Here is a 22,515-nt window from a genome sequence, read left to right as displayed (position 1 = left end):
TTGCCAACTGTCAGTCAAATGGGATTAAACCACACAGCTAATAAAACGGAGGATAAATAATAAATAATGGCATGATTTGTTACATGCCAAATGTTGTTGTATATTCAATTTTAAGTTGTCTAAAAGGGACATTTATATTTGGTGTGTATTAGCACAGCTCATCACCACATGATGTTAATTTGTCCTTGTTTTCTTCAATTAAAGTACATCTGTCTTTTCTTTTCCACATTGTCTCCTCCTGTCTCAGCCACCCCTCATCTCTTGCTCTGTCTTTTTTTTTGTTGGTCCTCCTCTTTCCTTCCTCATGTCTATTTGCTTCCTTATTTACTTCCTTTCTACCCTTATTACTCTTCCAGTTTCTCATCTCACTTGCTTTGTGCTTCTTCCGTCCTTTCTCTTGGCAGAAGTTGATGATCAAGTCCTCCTCTCATTGACTTGCAGACTCCCACACAATAACACACACACTGTCAAAACACACTCAAACTTCTGCAGACACACACACACACACACACACACACACTGTCGACAGTAGGTTACTCCATGTCAGCAACTGTTCTCTGCTGAGAGGCTGTGGGCGGCGAGATGATGTCGAGTTACTGTGGCGATTTTCTGTTGCTTGGCGACGCTTGATGATTACTAACCATAGCATGCAACAGCAGAAACATACAAACGACACACATAAACACATACTCAGGAGTGGAGAGGGGACACTGGAACATTTCAACATGCTCTGAGTTACTCACACATACAGACCCAGACACAGTGGAGCTTGACTTGACTCCCCCCCCCACATAAAAGGCAACTTCACAAATTTTCAAATTGCTCTCTAGAGCTTTAGTTAAGGCTGTAAATGTACATTAATGCTTATGAGCTTCCCTCTGACTTCCCTGTATTAAAATATTTCTCTGCTTCTAGCTAAAAAATGTCTCCAGATGACATCACATGGAGGACATTTTTGTAATCATGGTCAGCCTGCTTCTCCAGGTTGACCATGATTACAAACATCATCATTTGAGCAGGATGACATAATCTGAACTGAACTGAAGTGAAGTGATGTCATCTGGAGGCATTTTTCAGCTAGAAGTAGAGAAATATTTAAATATAGGGAAGTCAATGGGAAGTTTAATGGCATTTGTGGACATACCCAAAGCAGAACCAAAAGAAGCACGTTCAAAATCAGTGAAGGCGTCCTTAAACAAAGCTCATCAGGTGGAGTTACCCTAAAACAATCTGACTCTTTACTATGAAGTAGTCATTACATATGATATGAAACAGGGCTGTTTTGAATGTGCTATTTAAAGCATATCAGTGTGTAAAGTGATTTGCTACGTATGTATCCTGTATATGCAATTGACATGATTGATCATAAAGTCGTACATTTTGTTGTCCATGTTACAGCCAGTTTAGTCTAAAAGTAAATTTGGATTAGTTTGCAGATATCATGTGAATTAACTAAAAGTTGACATTTACAAATAATTTGGAGTTATTTCTACAATCACAGGATGCTGATCACCATTGATAGCCAGAGGAGGTGGGGTAGAGTTTATTTAGACAAGATGCATGTAGGAAATGGGAGCAGTAGAACGAGGCACCGGTGCAGTTTTTGACCTCACGTAAGATTTAGCCAGTGGTGGACATGAGTGTTTATTGTTAGGGTACCTAGCAGGGCACATTATCATGATTTTGGGAAACCTTAGAGGCCACTTGAGAATCTGTCAAGAAAAAAGACTTAACAGGACATTCCCGTGCTTTGATTTGGGAACTGTGGACTTTGAAAGATTAGTCAATCCACCTCCAGACACAGTTGAGTTCAGATTGAGTTACACGTTTCTGCTAAATTAAATGTAGTGAACAAGCCTGCCAGAGCTGGCCTAAGGTGAAGAGCAGGAAGGCTGAGCAGTAAGAGTGAGCAAAGCAACATGGAGCAGTCAATGCCAAGGAAACTAAGCTTCAGCTCAGGTGCCAGGGGTCCAGCATTGTGCCTGATCAGTTAAAGACAGAGCTGAATGATGGAGGGAAGCTCGCATTGATTTTGGGTCTCGTCCTGAGGTTGAGAATAAGTACAGCATAACAAACTTAGAAACTATAAACAAACCACCACCTTTTTAATTAAGTGTAGATGTGGCACTGAAAAATCAGGCAATTTGACAGCAACAGAACCTGTGACTGCTGCGTTGGACTGTTACACATGTGAGTCAAAAAATGGCAACCATTCTTAAAATGGGGCCAAATCAGGTGGAGTGGGTGCAAGGATGCTCTGTCTCATCTGTTCCTCTGTCTCCTCTAGGTGCTTAAGCTTCGTTCCACAGCAGTGCTGGTTATGGAGACACTGATTTGTATGGGTGTGTCAAGATCAGAAACACTTACACCACCAGTGGCCACTCGGCAATCTATGAGCCAACTTTGGCTTCCAACAAAATATTTGACCCCCTAGCGAAAGCTGATGGCAAGCTTTCATAGTTGGCATCAAACATTTAGTACAAGTCACAGATACATCTTGGGTAACAAAAGGTTTCCACAGAAAGTGTCTGATAAACATTATTACATGTTTCCACAGAATACAATTATGACCATTCAATTATTATTTGAAGTTACCTGCATTTACTAATCCAAATGCAGAATTTCAAGATTTAAGATAAACAACCAGTTACATTTAAGTCTTGCAATGATACACAATTTTGTGTCAGTTATTATATGTACAGTAACAGTCATTTTAACACTCACTAACGACGTTTCTCAATTATTGTGCTGAAACAAGCCTTACAAACCTTTTTTAATATTTTATTTTATTATTTTTTAAATAAAGAAACATTCACAACATACATAGTCACATGTCCACCACACCTGTAAAACCTGATGATGATGGTTTCAAAGTCCATTTTCCTTTGTGTACACAGGGTTTCTTTTCTGATCGATGCCAATCAGCCTTTTTCAGCTAGAATCAAATGTTCTTTTGCTTAACATCTTTATGTTTACTTGGCTATGAATGGAGCATTTTTCATTAAATCCATCTGAACTGAAATGTTCAAAGAAGACAGTATCCTTCAAGAATAAACCCAGACGTTCCTGAGGTTGCAAACAAAATTGTATTAAATCTATAAAAACAGCACAAGAAAAAGAAAAATACATTAAAACGAAGAAGAATGAACATGAGCAGAGACAATAACATCTTCACAAATTATTATTTTTCAAGTTGCTGCTTTTTATTGTATAAGAATTGTATGTACTTCTTTTCATCAATGTGTACGAATTCACTGAAATTTTACGTTACACCGAACAATAAAGTCACACTAATTTGATAGCCAGTGAAAGAAAAGGAAAGAAATAGAGGTGGAGCAAGAGAACGAAAGCGGGAGAGAGTAATAACACCAATCAGACAGCATTAGCAGAGCAGGGACCAGTAATTGGAGCTGTGAAGTGTGACTCATTGACCACTTGTACCACTCTCCCTCTTTCTTTCTGTACTGCCATCTCTATTATCTCATAAGTAACTCTCTCACACGCACACGCACGCACACACTCCTAATCACTGCCACTTTTAATTCACACAAAAGGCTCATCCCCGTATCCTTCCGAGCTCCACATCTTTATGTCTATCTAATCTAGACGCGAAAACACTCTAACTATTCCTTCCAACACACCAACACCCACACACCCACAGAAATCAGCACACACTCTGTCCCCCCCAGCCTGACATTCACACAGTGCTGCCAGCTATGCCACATAAGAGCTCCTTCCGGTGCTGCTCGCCCACCTGCTGCATCTCGCACCATAATACTGACAGATAAAGTACCTTTTCAACCTTTCTGAACAACAATCACTTCTCTCTCCTGAGAGCGTCACTCAGAACGTCCCCTCTGGAGCACGCAGTTCAATACACATATATGGGGGGGAAATAAAAATCATCTTGTGCATACGGTTGCAGGCAAGTTGCTGGGCTTGTGACCTTTCAACAGTTATTTGGTGCCAAAAGACAGTCACTGCCATGTGATTTGAGCTCATATTTTTAATCATCTGATGTATTTGATGCTGTACTGATCTGAATGCTGTTTGCTGTTTGTTTCACACCTACTTCGAAAGACAATCAGGACATAAACTTAACATAAACGTTGTATTTTCACTTCATTAGGAGCTGAAGTTTACGCTTAACTAACATCCAAAGCAATATCTGTTGCAGCGGCAATCAGTAACCATAGAAACCTGTTTTGCCATGGCTACGCTGTTGCAGAACTATGACTACAAACCTCGTAATCCATCATCAAACAGGATGTCAGCCTTGTACAAATATGGGCTTTGATGTGCGCACGCTGTGGTGAGTGCAGGACTGGGTGTATTTTCCTCCATACTGCTCTATTTACTGGCACTGGTGACAGTAACCATCGTATGTGATGATGGTGTTTTGCTTGACTTAGTATTAACATTATTAATTGTCATTCAGCTAAATGTCTGATTGAGTTTTTAGAAGCTTGTTCTCTTTTCGCTGTTTAGATGAACAATATCCCATTTAAATATCCTATCCAGGTCATATTATCTCAACAATTATTTCCCATCTATTTTTATGTTCCATTCGAGCTTCTGTAAGAACTTCCCGTCCAATAACTGTACTCTCCACTCAACAATGAGCTTTATGAACTATGAGGACACAGTAATCTTGTGTTTGTTTCTTGTCAGTCTTTATGTATTATTGTGAAAAGGTGTGCAGGTAAAAAATGGGTTACATGAATGTTGGGTATCAAAGTATGCAGCTTAGTAGGCAACCCAACACATTCTTGTTGATCTTTAATAATAATAATAAATAATGGCCGATGCCATTTTTGTATTATACTGTGTAGCACTGTAGACTAATCTATACAACTGCTTTTCAGCTTCTATTTTCAGCTCTAAATAAATTAAATGTAAATGTTTGCTTTTTTGTTTCTTTTCTTTTAAACATACTGCAGTATAGCTGCTGTTGCTCTTATGTGCCGTGAATGAGGCTTTCCTCTGCCTGCGTCTCTACAATACTCAGTTTCAAACTTTCATCTCTTTGATGACATTCCTCCATCTTTTCTCGTCTCTCTTCCCTTTCACCCTCAACTTTGCCGCTTTCCACTGTGTGTTGTCCACTTACTGCCTCTGCCTGGTCTTCAAGATGCACTCCATCACTTTGTTCTATTGCGTTTCGGGCCCCTTTCTTGTTTAAACATTCGGGTCCAGGTCTTAGGGTTGTCAAATAGTTGCTAGCCTTGTTAAAGTAGTTCTCCAGCTCTGCCACAGGCCCTTTATCAGAGAACAAATGGTCCAGGTACGCCTGGAGGTACTGGTCTGAGGTGACCAGGTCCAAGTTAATGGAGGAGGACACAGTTAGAAAGGGGTCATCAGGCCCAGAGTGTCCCCTTCTTCTCCCTGTTAATTTTCCATTAGGTGTAATTCAGTTAAATACAACTTTACAGGCACATTTCTTGGTATGATCAAGAAAGTTTACCTGTCTCCAGAGTGCATTGAGGGATGGTCACAGCCTTTCCTGTCTCTCTGTCTGTCAAATAAAGGCCCACCATGGCTCCCTCCTCTGGCACCTCGCTGGAGGGGTCACATGATGCCTGAAGATCCCCTCGACATTTCACAACACGCACTGTATTAGACTTATAACGCCTGTAATAAAGATATCGAGGGGAAGGGGGTGACGTGATAAATAAAGAACTGGGATGGATGAAAAGTGAATGAGTCCTATTTTTCTTTTAAACTTACTCATGCATTTGAGGCTGTGCCAGTGTATAAAACACTTTGTGCTCAAAGTACTTTATAGTCATTAATTTAGACAGGAATCTGATTCATCGCTGCAGCATTACAGTGATGCGCTTATAGCTTAACAGCTGGGGGACAGTCAGTCACCAGGTTTTAAAAACTCTAATGAACGTCACATTGTTGTTTTCTGTTTTTTTGTCCTACATCGTTCAAATGCTTTTGATTATCTCCTGATCGTAGCCATCACCTGTCTTACTAGATATTTTTTACTGTAAGCAGCAAGTCAAAATGCAAGCCTAAAAGTTTACAGCTAGACTTTTCTGACAGTCTGATGAGTGTTTTTGTGTTATTGCTGTCATATTTGGATGCAGGCTGGATGGCTTGTCTCATAGCAGACAGCCAGGCCCTTTGTGGCTGTGGTTTGAGCTGTCAGTAGGTTTTATTAGGCCCCTGCTTCTACTGAACTGCTGTGTATTTACGGTCTGACAACATGCTCGCCAAAAAAATATGCAGTGTTTGTACTTGTACTGTGTGTAGTATAATACTCCTCCTTTCACATGCTTGTATAGGTCCTCCACCTACAGTACAAACTGCAGCTCTACCAAAACACCACCAGTAGAGTTTACTGTAGACTTTCTGCACTGTGCCCATACAGCTTAATATGCTGCTGGCCAAGCATGTCCTATTGAGGAAACAAAAGTCATTGGAGATAAAAGCATGGAGAGTTAAATCTTCCTCCTTTTCTCAATAAAATACAAAACCTTGCTCCACATGGGTCAGTGACAGGCTGGCATTGACAATGACAAGAACCACCATAATGTTCATCAGCACATGTACTGTATTACCTGTAAGCAGGTATGATCTGTGCGAGGTCTTCCTTATAGTGCTCCAGTGCTGCCCTTGCAGCCAGGGGCTCAACCTGACCCTCAAAACCAGCCAGGTGAAGCAACATCTGTGTGTGAAATGCTGCTCCACTGGCCCAGTGTCTCAGAGACCTGGAGGATCACACAATGAGCAAAGAAAACTTCTCATCACTGCTGCTTTTAGCCACTGCAGTACTTAACTGTATAGTACCGTTCTCCTTTCCACACAACTACTTTGTGCTCTACACTGCTTCAGCATTGGTGGATGTATTATCAATCAATACTGGTATCTCTGCTCTGTATTTACATTTACCTTTAGTCACTTTGCAGAAGCTTTTATCCAAAGTGACTGAGTACAAGTTACTGTACTATGCAAACAAAAAGCTAAGCTGTTGAGATGTGTATGTTCTTTATTCTCTCTTCCTGTCCACCATGCTGCTCTGCTGTATGATGCCATCTTCTACTTCACTATATTCTGTCACCTGGAGTCACAGTCTCCCCCCAGCAGGCAGGTCTTTAGCTGGGTGAGGGTGAGGCTGAGCTGGGCTTCCAGTCTGACACAGTCCTGGATCAGCTTGTTTTTATCATTCAGGTTAATCCGACAGCGCTTCAGGTATTCCTCCATCTCCTCCTGGAGCTCCCAAACTCTCTGCTGGAGGTAGAAATTCAAAAATGTTACATAAGTTGCTTTTGGAAGGGGATATATAACTGGACCTAACTTTCCATCAGAGGATTTACCTGGCTCGACGATGACCCAGCAGATTTTCCTTTCACTCTTGACTTTGATGATGTGTGAGCCATATCCATCACCACGGTTATCACCAATCCCACCAGGCCGGCAAGCCGTGGCTCATCTGAGAAGGTCGTCAATCGGTTAATCAGATCCTTCAGGTAGGTGGGCACCTTGTTCCCAAAGTCACCCTGCAGCTAATTCAAGTGAATAAAAAAAAAAAAGCCTAATTTTTACCACCTGTCTAATTGAAATGATAATTAGTGGATTGCTCTGATTTCTTTAAAAAAATAACTATTAGCAGCAATTTGTCATCGTCATATTGCTCAAAAGCACATTTCTGAGTGGTGCTTCATGTTGCACAATTGCCCTTTTTTAACTTTCTCTTTCCCCTCCTGCATGTCTTCGCCTGCACTTCATGACTGAGTGGATTTGAAGGTAAAAATAAATGAGAAGTTCAGATGGAAATCATCTTCTGTTTTACAGCACTATGTCTCAGCAATGTTTTCTTCATAAGCAGCACCATCATGGATGGATTACTGAAGGGGCCTATGAGGTACACCCCCAAGGGCCGATAGCTCAGGTGGCTATCGGGTAAAGTTACTATTCATATTCTTAATTAAGAGGGCTCGGTTAAAAGACAAAATTACCAAAAAGACCCAAAACATCCTAAAATAGAAATAAAAAATCATCCAATAATAGACATTAAACTACCAAAATCACACAAAATGTCAAAAACTCTGGCACCAAATGTCCCAAATAAACCAAAAACAGACCCAAATCAGGCTTAAATCCACCCAAAGTAACGACCCAAAACATCCTAAAACCAAAAACAAACACAAAATGTAAAAGGTGGGGAGCTTTTCTGCCAGTTTTACCCAGTGACACATTTTCTCTTAATCCCACGAGAGCACCATCATTACATCTATACACTGTCACACTTTAATATATTTTATAGTAACTTGTTTCAGTTGTTCCTTGAGGCAGGTCTGGGATTCAAAGCTCTCATTGTGATTGGCTAGGAGGAAAGGATGGGCGACTCTGAGGTCGGGTACAGCACCGCCTTCCAACATGGCATCGTAGAGGAGAGAACCAAGCGCACCCTTCACTTCAGACAACTCTTCTTCTGTTGACAACAGCTGACCCATGATTGACTGTATGTTGTGGCAAATCAGTAAAGATTTATAGCAGCATCCTAAGAGGAAGCGAAAAGAGAGGAAATGCAAAACCAAAGGTTAAACAAAGGTTTAAGTAAGTGTATTGGCTCATTTTTTAGAAACGTCATGTAGTATAAGTAATAGTACACTGTGACTTAGCTGGGAATGACTTGCATGTGTCATAGATTCCACACAACTCCATGACACATGCAAGTCATTCACAACAAATATGTCTTTTTAGTCCATGCAAAACAATTTATCATATGTGAAATGTTAAGCTGTTTCTATATAAACACTCTAACACTTCACTTTACCATTCAGCTACAGCATTTCAGTCACCTCTGACCCCTCTTACTGCAGTGTGTGTGTTTTGGCCAGTCTGTTTGTCTCTTGTCTCTACACGTCCTCTCTTCCTCCTTTGTCCCCAAGCTGCTGCAGCAAAGAGATTAGCCAAGACAACACAGCCTGTGAATGAAGCTCAGCAGTAAACCTAGACCTCCCTCTAGCTGTGGTGACCAGGAAGTGCAACAACTGTGCACACGAGGAAGGGCTTATCATGTCTTCAAGGCCAAGGACCTGAGTCTGTTGTGGTTTTGTCCAAGTAATCTCCTTCCAAAAGGGTTTTTGTTGCTTGTCTGCTGTTGTATGGAGAAGCAAAACCTCTGAGAATAATTATTTCCCACTATCTCTTATAGGACTATAAGTGAATGTGTGAAAGTGGCCTTTAATTAATCCCTCTTGTGCTGGGGGACTCCCTGGACAAAGCCAGAGGTCATTGAGTTTGAAAGTAACTCTTTATAGCTGTGTCAAACACTGGGAAAATATGCCAAGGGCTTTTAGCTTTTTTTATTTAGCTAAAATGGAACAGCAGCCGTGGTGGTAGGATGTTGACTTTTTTTACTTGATAAAATATTGGGATTTGGGAATTTATAAAGTGAGAGAGATGTTCTTTATTAACTGGGACAAGTAATTTGCATTTATTGTAATATAAAAAAATAACTACCTGAAGAGCTGCGCAGAGTGTAGCAGAGCAGGGAGAGGAAGGGCTGGGCGGAACCGAGTGGACCGAGCACCCATGACCCAACTTTAATGTATGTGAAAGAGGCACTTTATTGTGAGAGTATCTGAGGATTCCTAACCTCAATTTTTTCAGTGTGTGTTATTTTATTCCTCTTACTAAATTATATTTTTTACAAAACAGCATGTAATTATTAAGTGGCTGTAACTCAACTAAGGGGTCACAGCCTTCAAAAGGCTGCACGACCCAGCAACCCACTATACTAACAAAACCGTGACGTTCCCTTTTGTCTAGAGGTTAAAGCAAGCGTATAAATGCTAGGTGTAACAGCAATAAATTATTTTTAATGGTGTTACTGAATTTGTCCAGTACAATAGAAGGGAACTAAAGCTCAGTTAAATACGATGTGCACAATAAAGATAAACTCTCTCACTCACTCACTCTCACACATACACATACACATACACACACACACACACAAAAATGGTAAACACAAGGTAAACACAAAAAGTTTGGCTTGAAACCAAAGGAAATAATAAAAATAAAAAAATAGAGCACAAAACAGTAACTAAAGCAGGCCAACAATGTTAGAAGGGTCACTGAGATGAACGAAGGTGGTTAAAAACAAACAAAAAGGTTTGTGGCCTGGCTGAGGCCTAAGCACATGGCACCAGACATACAAAATTGATGACAATGTACCATCAAACAAATCACAATGCCACATAAACTCAAATTAAAACAGCACAGGTCCAAGACTTATAAGTACATGCAACCATACCAAATAACTAACAAGCATATTGAAGACTCACAAAGCAAGATAAACTGTACACCAACACAAAGTACCTCCACCCAGGGTCCTAGTGTTGTTCTACTTGGTACTTGTGTGCTGGGGGGCATCGGCATCCTGGTTGGAGGAAACCCTCTGTAAAGGACCAATGGGATGTCTCCAGAATGACCACATGGCAGATGAAAAGAGGAGAAGAGGGGCGTGGTCCAGACAAGTGTGCGCACCAATAGCAGATGGGCACTGGCTGCAGCAGCTTTACATAGACACACCCACTGGAGAGAGGCACAAATAGGGCAGGAATGGGGCACAACAGCCCTTGGCACAAAACAAAAACCAAGAGGCTTAAACTCTCATGTTCTCCTAAAATGTTTTAAGTTACTTGGCATTATTGATGTTAGTTAGTTAGCTCAGCTGCCAACATCCAACAGGGGAACAGCTGGTGATGTAAATAAGACATCATCCATAGACCGGTCTGCCTCTCTCTACGGAGGGAACATACGAAGACTGCCATGACCAGATCCTTCAAAGGATGCCGCCCCTAAATTCAGACATAGCTATTCAACCACCCAATGACACAAACACACATCTTTGTCACTATCGTATACGTTACCATATCTTTGGACAAACAAGCTAAATTGGCTAAAACGAGCAGCACCACCTGTATAAATACATTTTGACACATAGTAGGAAAAGAACAGGTGTGAATAATGACTCGAATGATGGCTGAACTCAATTTAGCTTCAGCTTGTGCGTCCTGGCATTGTACATGCTGTCACACTGTCAGATTGTCATAGCCGAATGGGACGCGTGAATAGAACGGAGCCATTGTTAAGGTTAAAAAATTTGCTTTTCCTGTCAAAATGTCAGCAGTGAAAATGGCCTGAGCGACTTTATACGGAAGAAATAAGGAGAAGATAAGTCATAACACTGCAGTTTATTAATATGAATTAAGATAGAGGATAGGATGAGACTAATTATTGCATTAAATAACTAAACAGAGAGTAAATCAGAGAGCTGCAAACATGTGGAGAGTATTTGCAGTGAGTACACCAGGTGTCCCAGTATATTTGACAATTATATGTTGATGTTCCAGAACTGAACTTGCAATAAGCGCAACACCAACCAAACACTGTTCCTTTTTTTTCTCCTCCTCTTCTCCCACCAGTCTGTTTTGCACCCTCCAGCTCTTCCCTGTTTCTCCTGTTATTGTTGATTTGGATAGCTTCTGTCAGTTTGATGCAGAGTTTACTGGGTGAGTTTACTGCTGACAGTATGTGTGTGTGTGTGTGTGTGTGTGTGTGTGTGTGTGTGTGTGTGTGTGTGTGTGTGTGTGTGTGTGTGTGTGTGTGTGTGTGTGCGTGCATGCCTGCGTGCATGTGTGTGTCCCTCTCTCTTTCCCACTCACTCTCTCTCTCCATGGATGCTTGGCCCAGTTGACACACTTCACACTCGTTTGAGAGCAGTAAATATTCAAATGTGCTCATGTCACACACACTCACACACACGCACTCGCACACTCAAAAATAGGCATGGCCGTACATATATATGCATGGTTAAGTGGTGAAAATTCAAAACTCACCCTTCTCTCTCTACTTATGCATATGCTTTTTTGCTGTCTCTTTTTAAAGGTCTCATTTCCATGTGAGAGTAAAGGGGAAGGTGAAAGACAGAAACTACAAAGGACAGCAGGAAAGAGATGATGAGAAAAGGGACAGAAAGTTGAGAAGACAGTAGCACACACATACACACAAAGGGTCTGGCCTTTAAAATCTCTCTGCTCTTGACACTTTCCTGAATAATAATAATAATACCAATAATGATAATAATATATAATATATGGCCCTTGAAACGATTTAATTATAAATGAGAAAATACATGATTCAGGGAGTGGATCCATGATGTTTATGTTGTGCAAATGTTGGGTTTCTGTGTGCAGTATGATATTTACGTTGTGTGGGTGTTGGGTTTCTGTGTGTAGCATGTGTGAATGTACTGCATGTGTCAGCCAGTGAGCACAGACACAGTGAGGTAACAGTACCTGTAAATCAGCGACACACAGCTGCAGTGTATCAGTTATGTTTGTAGCATTTGCAATGTATTTAATGGGTCAGCGTGAAATCATTTTGAACACTGCTCGGTACTGAATGAGATATCTTTTTAAGAAAACTTCTTCTTTGACATTAATATCTTAAAGTTACTGTTGATCATATTAATGTGTTATCAACTTTTTGGTCAATTTTATTTTTGGCGGAAGCTTCAGTTTTTTTCCCTTTCCTCATTCACATCTCAAAGCACAAAAGCTTGCCTAGTTATAACTTAACAGAGGAGTAACAGAAGATATGGAGATGTTGGTCACTCGTGAGCTCTATCCCTTGGGTTTAACCTGTTCTGTTTTTCTCTGGAACTCTGCATAAATACCTCTTGGTCAAGCTTCACTAATTAGTTCAACATGATTCCCACTATTCAGCATTTCCTTTAACTGTGTTCTGCCTCCTTTAATTGTCCCTCTCTCTGCTTTTCTCCCTCCCTTTTTATTCTAGAATAAAAAGGAGTTTATTGTAGAATCATATAGCATGGCTGGTGTGCCAGAGGCCAGCTGGCACACCAGCCATGCTATACAATATTATTGTATGCTATATGATTGTATGCTATATGATTGCCTCCATTTTGTGAAATGTTGTGTTCACTTAGCAGCAATAGAGCTAATTAGTGCAAATGGCAGCTGCCAAAAGGACTAATGTCTTCTTTCTACATGGATACATCCAATATTATGGGCTGATGAAATAGTCACAGACTAAACTTTAAACAGTCAGAATTAGAGAAGAGGGAAATGTGAATTTGGTTTCATTCAGTAAAACCCCCATTAATCCTTAATCCTAAAACATTCATTTTAATTAAAGCTCTGACTGAAGGGAAACCTAATCATTATTTAATCTTGCAGCCTTTGAACTTGAGTGTTCTGATGGTGGTTCCGTAGCTGCAGTGTGTTTAGTATTCTTGACCGTAGGGGAACTGGATGAAAAGAAAAAGAAACTATATATATATATATATATATATATATATATATATATATATATATATATATATATATATATATATATATATATATATATATATATATATATATATATATATATATATATATATGTGTGTGTTATATATATATGTTATATATGTTTTGTTTTTCTGGTTAATAAAAGTAAAAGAACACTGGAATGCATCTGTCATATAAATGGTTTGAACAGATTTTAATGGCCTTACTTTCCAAACGTCTCCATTTAGCTCATATTAAAATGCTAAAATTTAGCTACAGTACCAACTGTTGTAGGGCAGTAGTCCAGTATCATGCATGTGCAGCTATCCAACAATTTACCTACTGGGATCAATATGGTAAATATCAAAAGTGTCAAAAACAATTGTGTGTGCAGTCTCCCAGTCTCTTTAAGTTTAAAATACTGAATCTCTAGATTATTTCCACAGGCGGGGCCAGACTGGGGCCATACTAAATTTAGGAAGGCTTTGATTTTATCTTTCTCCAAGTAATTTTTCTTTTTCGTTTTCATTTTAAAAGGGTTAATCTTTTTTATGCCATTTTTCAGACATAGAACAGACATAAGTTGGTTTAAATAATTGATTACAATATTTAAAAATATCTGGCCACCCCCGAGCATTTCACTTCTTCTCCCAGAAATTAAATGATTTCTGACAGGTGTTTTGGCATCACTAGCAGTGAAGTGAATTGACTACCATTACTGACGTACAGTAGAATCCAATAGCAAACTGTTAGAAAAATTATATAATAAATTCCCTGTAATGGAATTTTCTTTTCATATTAGGGGTAGATTACATTCTTTAGATGATCTTTGTGTCAGATTAGCTGATCACAGTGCTGGAACTTCCTACTTTGTCCTGAACCCAGTGATAACCTGCAGCCTTTCATCAACTGTATGATCATCCTGCTGCTCTATTGAGGCCCATTGAGGGTAATTGTGTAGGCACATTTGTTTTCTTATTGAAGGTTTGTGTCTGCGCATGAATAGTAAGTGAGTATTTGTGTGTGTGTGTGTGTGTGTGCCAAAATACAAAAAGGCTTATTGCAATGGCTTTCGTGTTTTGTTTTGTTTTTTGGTAGCCTGATGCTTTACATTAGTATTAAAATATTAACAACAGAATCAATAAACAAATGTGAGTACAGTTTATATATTATGACATTCACAACGTGAAAAATCTTAATGCACCACAAGGGGGCACAAGCCAGTTTCTTCTTGTGCCAGTCTGGATAAAGGCAAAGGGTTGTGTCAGGAAGCACATCCTATGTAAAACACGTCCGAATTATGACTTCCACACCAAATCTGACTCTCATACTGGAACAGTCGGTTGGTTAAAAACGACCAGCACTGGTGCTGTTGACCTACAGGGTGCCGGTGGAAATTGGACTACTCTCGGTCAAAGAAGGAGAGGAGGAACGCCTGTTCGTAGGCAGAGAGAGAAGAGGAAAGCTAAGAGTGAAGGACTGACAGTAGGGACTATGACAGGGAAGGATAGAGAGTTGGTTGACTTGATGCAGACGAGGAAGGTGGACATACTGTGTGTCCAGGAGACCAGGTGGAAAGGTAGCAAGGCTAGAACCTTAGGAGCAGGGTTCAACTTGTTTTACCATGGGTCAGATACGAAGAGAAATGGAGCAGGAGTTATCCTGAAAGAGGATTTTGTGAAGAACGTTCTAGAGGTGAAAAGAGTAAGCTACAGTACCAACTACAGTTAGCTAAGGTACCAACTGTACCATCAGATAGTGAAAGACTTTGCAAAAAGAATAGCAATGGCTGTAGTGAATACTTTCTTCCAGAAACATAGGAACATAGGGTGATGTATAAGAGCAGAGGTAGAAGCACTTAGGTGGACTACATCTTGTGTAGACGTTGTTACCGTAAAGAGTTACTGAATCAGTAACTGAAGTATTGGTAAGGGAAAGTGTAGCCAGACAACACAGGATGGTGGTGTGTAAAATGAGTTGGGTGGTGAGGAAGATGAAGAGGACTGAGGCAGAGCAGAGGACGATGTTGAAAAGGAAGAAGGTTGTGTAGTTTTCAGGTAGGAGCTGAGACAGACTCTGGGTGGTCAGGAAGTGCTTCCAGATGACTGGACCACTACAGTTAATGTGATAAGGGAGACAGCGAGGAGGGTACTTGGGGTGTCATCTAAGAAGAAGTGGAACACTGAGAGGACTGAAGATAGTAGACAGGAGTACAGGGAGATGCAGCGTAAGGTGAAGGTAGAGGTGGCAAAGGCCAAACAAAGAGCATATGAGGACTTGTATACTGTGATGGAGACTAAAGAGGGAGAGGTGGATTTATACAACTTGTCGATACAAAGAGACAGAGATGGGAAGCATGTGCAGCAGGTTAGGGTGATTAAAGATAATGATGGAAATGTATTGACTGGTTCCAGGAGTGTGATGGGAAGATGGAACGAGAACTTTGAAGAGTTGATGAATGAGGACAATGAAAGAGAACGAAGAAAAGAGCTGACTAGTGTGGAGCAGGAAGTAGCAAAGATTGTTAAGAGTGAAGTGAGGAGGACGTTGAAGAGGATGAAGAGTGGAAAGGCAGTTGATCCTGATGACATACCTGTGGAGGTACGGAAGTGTCTAGGAGAGGTGGCAGTAGAATTTCTGACTAGTTTGTTTAATAAGATTTTATAGAGTGAGAGGATGCCCGAGGACTGGAGGAGAAGTGTACTGGTGCCAATTTTTAAGAATAAGGGAGATGTGCAGATCTGTGGCAATTACAGGGGAATAAAGTTGATGAGCCATACAATGAAGTTGTGGGAGAGAGTAGTGGAAGCTAGGCTAAGGGTAGAGGTGAGCATTTGTAAGCAGCAGTATGGTTTCATGCCTAGAAAGAGAACAACAGATGCAGTATTTGTTTTGAGGTGATGAAGGATAAGTACAGAGAAGGTCAGAGGGAGTTGCATTGTGTCTTCGTAGATTTAGAGAAAGCATGTGACAGGGTGCAGAGAGAGGAGCTGTAGTATTGTATGAGGAAGTGTGGAGTGGCAGAAAAGTATGTTAGAGTGGTGCAAGACATGTATGAGAGCTGTAAGACAGTGGTGAGGTGTGCTGTAGGTGTGACAGAGGAGTGATGTTTGCAGATGACATTGTGATTTGTAGTGAGAGCAGGGAGCAGGTGGAGGAAAATCTAAAGAGGTGGAGGTTTGCTCTGGAAATCAGAGGAATGAAGCTTAGCCGCAGCAAGAGAGGATACATGTGTGTGAATGAGAGGGACCCAAGTGGAACGGTGAGGTTGCAGGGGGCAGAGGTGAAGAAGGACTTTAAGTACTTAGGGTCAACGGTTCAGAGCAACGGGGAGTGTGAAAAAGAGGTGAAGAAGCGAGTTTGTAATTTGTATGTTGGTTTACTACTGGCTTCTTTCGCTGTGTTAGAGGGACTCCTGTTGGACAAGACTGGTCACTGCACATTTGAGACGTACTTCCGTTTCCGGTAGCGCCTCTCCTTCTCAAACACAGCTGTATGGGAGTTTCTTTACTCTGGACACATAATAGATCACTATGAGTGACCCGAGGAGCGCAGGAAGTTTGCTTCGCTACTACTGCACCGTCGGTAACGGGATGGAGCCTTTCTTAATGGACGAAGTGAAGCGGAAGCTGGCAGCTGAAAATGTGGGTATTTCACATCAGTACGGATAAACAGACAAACCAAGGATCTTTCAAAAAGAACCATTTCGGTATTTTCTCCACATCCAACGTTAGGGTTCAGTGTGAGGTTTTACAACATTATTACTTCAGTGGACTTTTTTGGTAGGAAACATCGACCAGCACTGAACTGTGGACGGAGATGTGAAATGCGAATATGACTTATTGTAGACCTCCAGCTTACCTCCACCACCTGTCCAGCTCACTATCCAGGTTTAATTAATACACCGTGTATCCTTTAGAAAGCTTAAAAACTCCTTTCCTTTCATTGAAAAGTGAATTCTACATCGTCGAATGTGTCTCCCATTAAACTTGGACTGCCTTCTAAAATATTTTATGGCTGGTTTGTGCAAGGCTTTCAAGTGGTAGGATGAGCTTAAAGAAACTTTCCTTGTGGTGTCAAACTCTGCATGCACATCATTGTAAAATAAAAGATGAGCCAGACATAGTTTAAATTCCTAAACAAGGGAGGATACAATTGAATTGTGTTTGATTTGTACTTCTATTTTGGGTTAACCTGCTCTTTTTGTCATGTTTGTCCAGGTGTGTCAGATGCCAGGTAAAGTGTTGTTCACTTCTTCTGTGAGGATCGACAGAATCAGCGAGCTGAAGGCTGCAGAGAGACTCTTTCTCCTGTTGAAACAAGACGCACCTGTGCAGCTTTCTGTCCACACCAGCCCAGGTATCAGCTATTCACATCATATTCACAGATGAACGTACTGTAAAATGTTTATTTCACACTTAGCAAATACTAAATTTAATATCAGTCTTTTAGTTCTTGCCTAAAGAAATCTGTGTATTTGTATCACAAATTGCATTTGATAATATAACCTCTTTGAAAAAATATTAATATATTATTTTTATTTTACTTTATGTTCTCTGTATTCACAGCAAAGGCAGCCTCTATTCTGCAGTCAAAACTGTTAGGTGACAGGAATCAATGGACCCGTGCTGTATTGACATGGAGTCGCCTGCAGGGGGAACTGGCCGACAGAAGAACTACATACATCATCCCAAGCACTGACCTGGGAGGGCAGGGGAAAAAGGAGGGAAGAGGGGATCGCGAACAGAGAGAAGAGGAGGAGAAGTGTTGTATGGAAACTAGAAACACCACCATAAAGCAGAGGGAGAAGGAGAGAGAAAGCCGGAGGCTGACAAGTAGTGGAGAAAATGGAGCACAGACCTTAGAAAAGAAAAGAAAGCGAGAGAAAGAAATCTTCTTTGAAGCACAGACACTGGAGAAAAAGAGAAAGAGAGAAGATGAAGAATGGGAGGAGAGGAGAATGGGTGGAGGTGAAGACTCAAGTAGTGACAAAACCCTGGTGAAAGGCAAGACATCTGAGAGAGAAAGGAGCGAAGAAGGAGAGGGGAGAGAAATGGTTGTGACATTTGGCAAAGTAAAACCTGGTACAGATTTCAATGGTGGGTCAGTTGCAGTTTGTGACCATGCAACAGGAGGACCAGACAATAATGTGGACAGTAACAGCAGAGGAATAAAGGATTTTGCTGTAGACAGTGTGGAAAATGGTAAAAATTATTTTCCAAATTTAATTGGGTAAATATTTTGTTAAGTTAACAATCTTAAGTTTATTTTGTTTGTATTTCCTTTACTCTTCTCATGTTTCCCTCTGTGTAATAAAGTTAGGTTTAACAGAGGAGATGATAAGATGCTACTGGAACTCAGCAGGAAGGAACCAAAGCTGCCTTTTTGTTTCGCAGTTTCCTTTAGGATCAGCTGCAAGTGCACTGGATCTGTATCACGATTCTTCAGCACACAGGTAGTGCAAGTTAAAATACAGTTGAAAGAAACAGTGTAATGTCAAAGTATTGTCAAGTGTATATCAGTTCGTTCCTCAAATTATATAGTTGTATGGATAACCTACTTAAAAAAAACTGCATCTTAAATATTATAATGGCAAATTGTTTCTAATACAGGAGATGAGCAAAGTTATTGGAGTAGGGGTGAGCAGACTTTTGGGCTGGAAGGCCGATCTGAAAGATCCAAAGCTAGAGGTAAAACTTTTTAATGTATTAAATTAGAATTGCAATCTCACCATTGTATGTGTCTGCCATCCAGTCATGTTGCACTTCATGCCAGTTTGTGTCTGTCAAGAGTAATTGAGTCTGAGTGGATGTTTGTGCTGACATAGAGGCATAAACATCTGCCTTTTTAAAGCAAATGTTCTCTTTGGATGCTGCTATTGGCAGAGACTCACCATAGCTGTTGTCTGTCCTTCTAAATGTAACAACATTAGTGTTTCCCTCTGCAGGTGAATGTTAATTTGAGTGATGACCACTGTCTGCTGGGGATTCCACTGACCAGGTTATTGACTGATTCCATCAATAATTATGTTGTTGTGAAGGGGCCTGGCTGTAGGGTGGTTTTGCTTCATATTATAGCTTTAATTAATTTGAGAAGCAGTAATTGTAGTTTATAAATGGCTGCCCCGCGTGTCTCGTTGTTCTTTACTTCAGGTTACCTCTGGCCAACCGCAGCTACATTAAAACGACAGGATTAAGGTCTACAATAGCCTGGGCTATGGCCTCACTGGCTCAGATACAGGTACTAACAAATTGTTTGACCACCAGTACAGTACCAAAAAAAGCAAGGCAGTTTTAGACCCATTAAATGTGACCAATCACAGCCACACAGCATGCTCTTGACAAACTGGATGTTTGTTTGTTTTGTGTGTGTTTTTTTTTTTTCAGCCAGGTTTCTTTGTTGTTGACCCAATGTGTGGAGTAGGAACCATCCTAATCGAAGCAGCACAGGAACACAAGGTCAGGAAAAGTCTACATAGTGCTCCTGTATAGCTGTCAACTGTAGAAACATTTAGAAGCTGAACTTTTTTTACAACATTTTCAAATTGGTCTACACATAATAAACTGTTGAAAATGTATTAATTATTATTTGTTTTACATTTATGTTAATGCAAAGACTATTGTTAGTTAGTACATGATTGATATAATTTGATAGCTCTTATTTACTAATTGCTTTTCATTTTACAAACAGTTTTTGGCTTCACTTGAAATGTTAAGGTTTTCACTTAGAAAGGTGTATATTATTATGAGTATTGCAGTGTGTACTTCCTGTTTACCTAGTAATAATATATGGCATATAATTGAAATATTATTATTTTAATCTGATGCTTCACTGTTGTTGGGATCCTTAGGACGCCTGTTTCCTGGGAGTGGACATTGATGATGGACAGCTGCAAAAGGCCAATGAGAATGTAGAGTTTGCAAAGCTGGGAAAGAGTATACACCTGCTGAAAGCTTCGTCGATGGGTATGCAAATTCTGTGGTCATATTGAGAGAGACCAACAGTGTGTGCTTCTGTGGAATTGGGTTTTATTATAGTAAATGGCCAAATGTCAAAAGCCAAAAGCATAATTGCAATAAATAGCAAAACACCTTCAATCATTGATGACTGAAACACATCCATAATTATTTAAAAATTATTTTTAAGTGTAGGCTATCTTTTAACATTATGAATGTGTCAACCCTGTTGCACAACCCATTTGAATGTACTACACATGGTACATGATTTAGAAAAACAATTACACAAAAATGTAAATTTGCCATCTAAAATTTTTTTAAACATATGTATGGCATGTTAAGGAGATGTATTAAACCTGCTATTTTTATGATAAATATCACTAGAATTTTTCTCTAGAATATGTACACAAATTATAGATGTGTATATAAATAAGGCATGATTTATACTTTTTAAATACAGTAGCTTAAAAAATACATGTGCATTTCCTTTTTGTCTCTGACTTTTGGAACACATGCAAATAAGCCTGAAAAAAGCTCAAATTGAAATACTTTATTATTACTTTTAAATTATTGTCAGCATTACTGTCGTAACTATTACAAAATGTCATGTCATGTCTTAGAGGAATAGAATCATGAATCTCACCACCTTTTTATTTTGTTTGCTCACCGTGGATGCAAAGCTGCATGTTTTTGGATGGAAGTCAGTGAGTGGGAGCTGAGTGAGGACCCTGCTGTCATGTATATAATTACCTCTTGGCTTTGTATCTGTCCCTTCTCTGTGTGCGCAGTGCTGCCTCTACCCAGTGCCAGTGTAGACGTCGTAGTCTGTGACTTGCCGTTTGGCAGGAAGTTTGGCACCAAAACACAAATGTCTGCCAACCTGCCAGTCATTGTCACTGAGATGGAGAGGTTTGTGCCCGTTTGTCCATTTTAGTTGTTTCTTTTAGAATTGTTCAGTCAGTCAGATAATGTTGTTTGTGTGTGCTCATGTGCTGTGCAGGTTTCTTAGCCTAGGACTTAAGTTGCACAACAGTGTTATTAGATAACAGATTTTTATTTAAAACGTATTCATTTCAATGTCCTCCCTGTTAAAAAAAAAAGAATTAGAGCTCTAATTAATTCACCATTTGTTGTTTTGTCTAGAATCCTCTGTATTGGTGGTAGTCTGGTTCTCCTTCTTAGTCCCCAGTTATCCTGTCTCCTGAAAAAAATCCTGGCACAGAAAAGCACTGGATCAACATCTAATGAAGAAACAAAGCCACAAACTGGGCTAAAAGACTGCCCATTTCCTCCTCTATCTTCCACAAAGCAGCAGACGTTCCAAATCCACCAGGGAGTCAAATCCTCATCTGCTCAACCAACAGACCCTCAGTCTGAGCTACAGCACAGTCTGCCTCCTCCCCACTCATCCCTGAAACATCAAGCAACTATGAGAGTCAGCTTAGGTGCAATAGATGGACTTATCCATAAATATGTCAAAATAGATGCTTAATTGGCATTTATCTAAGTTAGATTTCAAAATAGGTACCTGATTTTGCTATAATTTTTTAAAAATGTGTACATGTTATGAAAGGCATATTTTTGAAACACTTGTGCATGCTCAATAAGTGAACTTTTAAAGTATTGATTTGAGATTTTGCAAAGGCTGATGTTTGTGTTTAAAAACTGTGCAACCACTCAGCCCTGTCTGTGGCACCCAAGCTCAGTGGTTTCTACTGAACATGCACAGTAAATAATAAAAAGAGCTTATACGTATATGCATTTATTCTTTTTAAAAGGGTCTGCAATTTCTTTAATCCATGAAGTATTCTTACAGATGGACACTGTGGATTTGTTGAAGATCTTTCAGAGCTTGTTTCCTAGGTCAATTTGTTGCCTTGATTATTCACAACTAAACAATGACAGGAAATACTGTACATAGCAGTGTCCATCTTCATGTTAATGAAGGATCATGTTACCCAGTGCAACGCTATACTTTATTGTTGTGTTTTGTAATACAACAGTTGAGGCTTATGGCACAGAGGATTATGCTACATTATATCAGATAGATAGATAGATAGATAGATTGTTTATTAATCCCCAGAGGGATTTTTTTTTTGTGTGTGTTACTGCATTATTATGTGTAATAGCTAATGTAACTATAAAAAATAATTATACACTGTACATTGTGCAGTTTAGTGAACAGGTATCACGCATAAAATACCAGAAGAATAGGATTGTTTTTTTTTTTGTCATCAGTAATTCTC

General features: G+C 39.9%; 2 protein-coding genes across 14 annotated transcripts; one reads left to right on the top strand and one right to left on the bottom strand.

Annotated features, from left to right (window-relative positions):
* Nucleotides 1–1,513: 1,513 nt before the first annotated feature.
* LOC137132024 (uncharacterized) lies at nucleotides 1,514–10,393 on the bottom strand. 11 transcript variants are annotated; one of them, XM_067514064.1, is made up of 9 exons: nucleotides 10,302–10,393; nucleotides 8,814–8,906; nucleotides 8,280–8,512; nucleotides 7,326–7,514; nucleotides 7,070–7,239; nucleotides 6,570–6,719; nucleotides 5,465–5,631; nucleotides 5,111–5,385; nucleotides 1,514–3,095 (listed from the first exon to the last, which is right to left on the bottom strand). In XM_067514064.1, exons 1-9 carry the CDS (start codon nucleotides 10,387–10,389, stop codon nucleotides 3,090–3,092), a joined length of 1,371 nt encoding a protein of 456 aa, XP_067370165.1. In that variant the 5' UTR covers nucleotides 10,390–10,393; the 3' UTR covers nucleotides 1,514–3,089. The 11 variants fall into 11 exon arrangements, with proteins under 11 accessions (XP_067370165.1, XP_067370155.1, XP_067370137.1 ...); XM_067514054.1 differs by having other exon boundaries at nucleotides 1,518–5,385; nucleotides 7,070–7,236; XM_067514036.1 differs by having other exon boundaries at nucleotides 1,519–5,385.
* A 6,366-nt stretch (nucleotides 10,394–16,759) lies between these two features.
* thumpd2 (THUMP domain containing 2) lies at nucleotides 16,760–22,048 on the top strand. Of its 3 annotated transcripts, none has more exons than XM_067514023.1 (11): nucleotides 16,760–16,957; nucleotides 17,534–17,672; nucleotides 17,882–18,517; nucleotides 18,710–18,768; nucleotides 18,926–19,003; nucleotides 19,261–19,313; nucleotides 19,466–19,553; nucleotides 19,700–19,771; nucleotides 20,164–20,278; nucleotides 21,058–21,178; nucleotides 21,413–22,048. In XM_067514023.1, the coding sequence occupies exons 1-11, from the start codon at nucleotides 16,847–16,849 to the stop codon at nucleotides 21,759–21,761; spliced, it is 1,821 nt and encodes a 606-aa protein (XP_067370124.1). In that variant the 5' UTR covers nucleotides 16,760–16,846; the 3' UTR covers nucleotides 21,762–22,048. The 3 variants fall into 3 exon arrangements, with proteins under 3 accessions (XP_067370124.1, XP_067370108.1, XP_067370117.1); XM_067514007.1 differs by having other exon boundaries at nucleotides 17,882–18,545; nucleotides 18,636–18,768; XM_067514016.1 differs by having other exon boundaries at nucleotides 16,761–16,957; nucleotides 18,632–18,768; nucleotides 21,413–22,047.
* Nucleotides 22,049–22,515: the final 467 nt, after the last annotated feature.

Source organism: Channa argus, chromosome 1, assembly GCF_033026475.1.
Source record: "Channa argus isolate prfri chromosome 1, Channa argus male v1.0, whole genome shotgun sequence".
Taxonomy (NCBI): Eukaryota; Metazoa; Chordata; class Actinopteri; order Anabantiformes; family Channidae; genus Channa; species Channa argus.
The sequence above is the reverse complement of the archived record's forward strand: the minus strand, read 5'-3'. Positions and strand labels throughout refer to the sequence as shown.

What these genes read in the sequence shown, in the direction of transcription:
- LOC137132024 (XM_067514036.1), bottom strand. Translation starts at nt 10,389, where the DNA reads ATGCCCCCCAGCACACAAGTACCAAGTAGAACAACACTAGGACCCTGG. An exon ending in CTGGGTCATCGTCGAGCCAG is followed by an intron (nt 7,240 to 7,325) that starts GTAAATCCTCTG and finishes TTCTACCTCCAG; the next exon opens with CAGAGAGTTTGGGAGCTCCA. An exon ending in CAGATCATACCTGCTTACAG is followed by an intron (nt 5,632 to 6,569) that starts GTAATACAGTAC and finishes TCTTTATTACAG; the next exon opens with GCGTTATAAGTCTAATACAG.
- thumpd2 (XM_067514007.1), top strand. Translation starts at nt 16,847, where the DNA reads ATGAGTGACCCGAGGAGCGCAGGAAGTTTGCTTCGCTACTACTGCACC. An exon ending in TATTTTCCAAATTTAATTGG is followed by an intron (nt 18,546 to 18,635) that starts GTAAATATTTTG and finishes TAATAAAGTTAG; the next exon opens with GTTTAACAGAGGAGATGATA. An exon ending in AAGCAGCACAGGAACACAAG is followed by an intron (nt 19,772 to 20,163) that starts GTCAGGAAAAGT and finishes TGGGATCCTTAG; the next exon opens with GACGCCTGTTTCCTGGGAGT.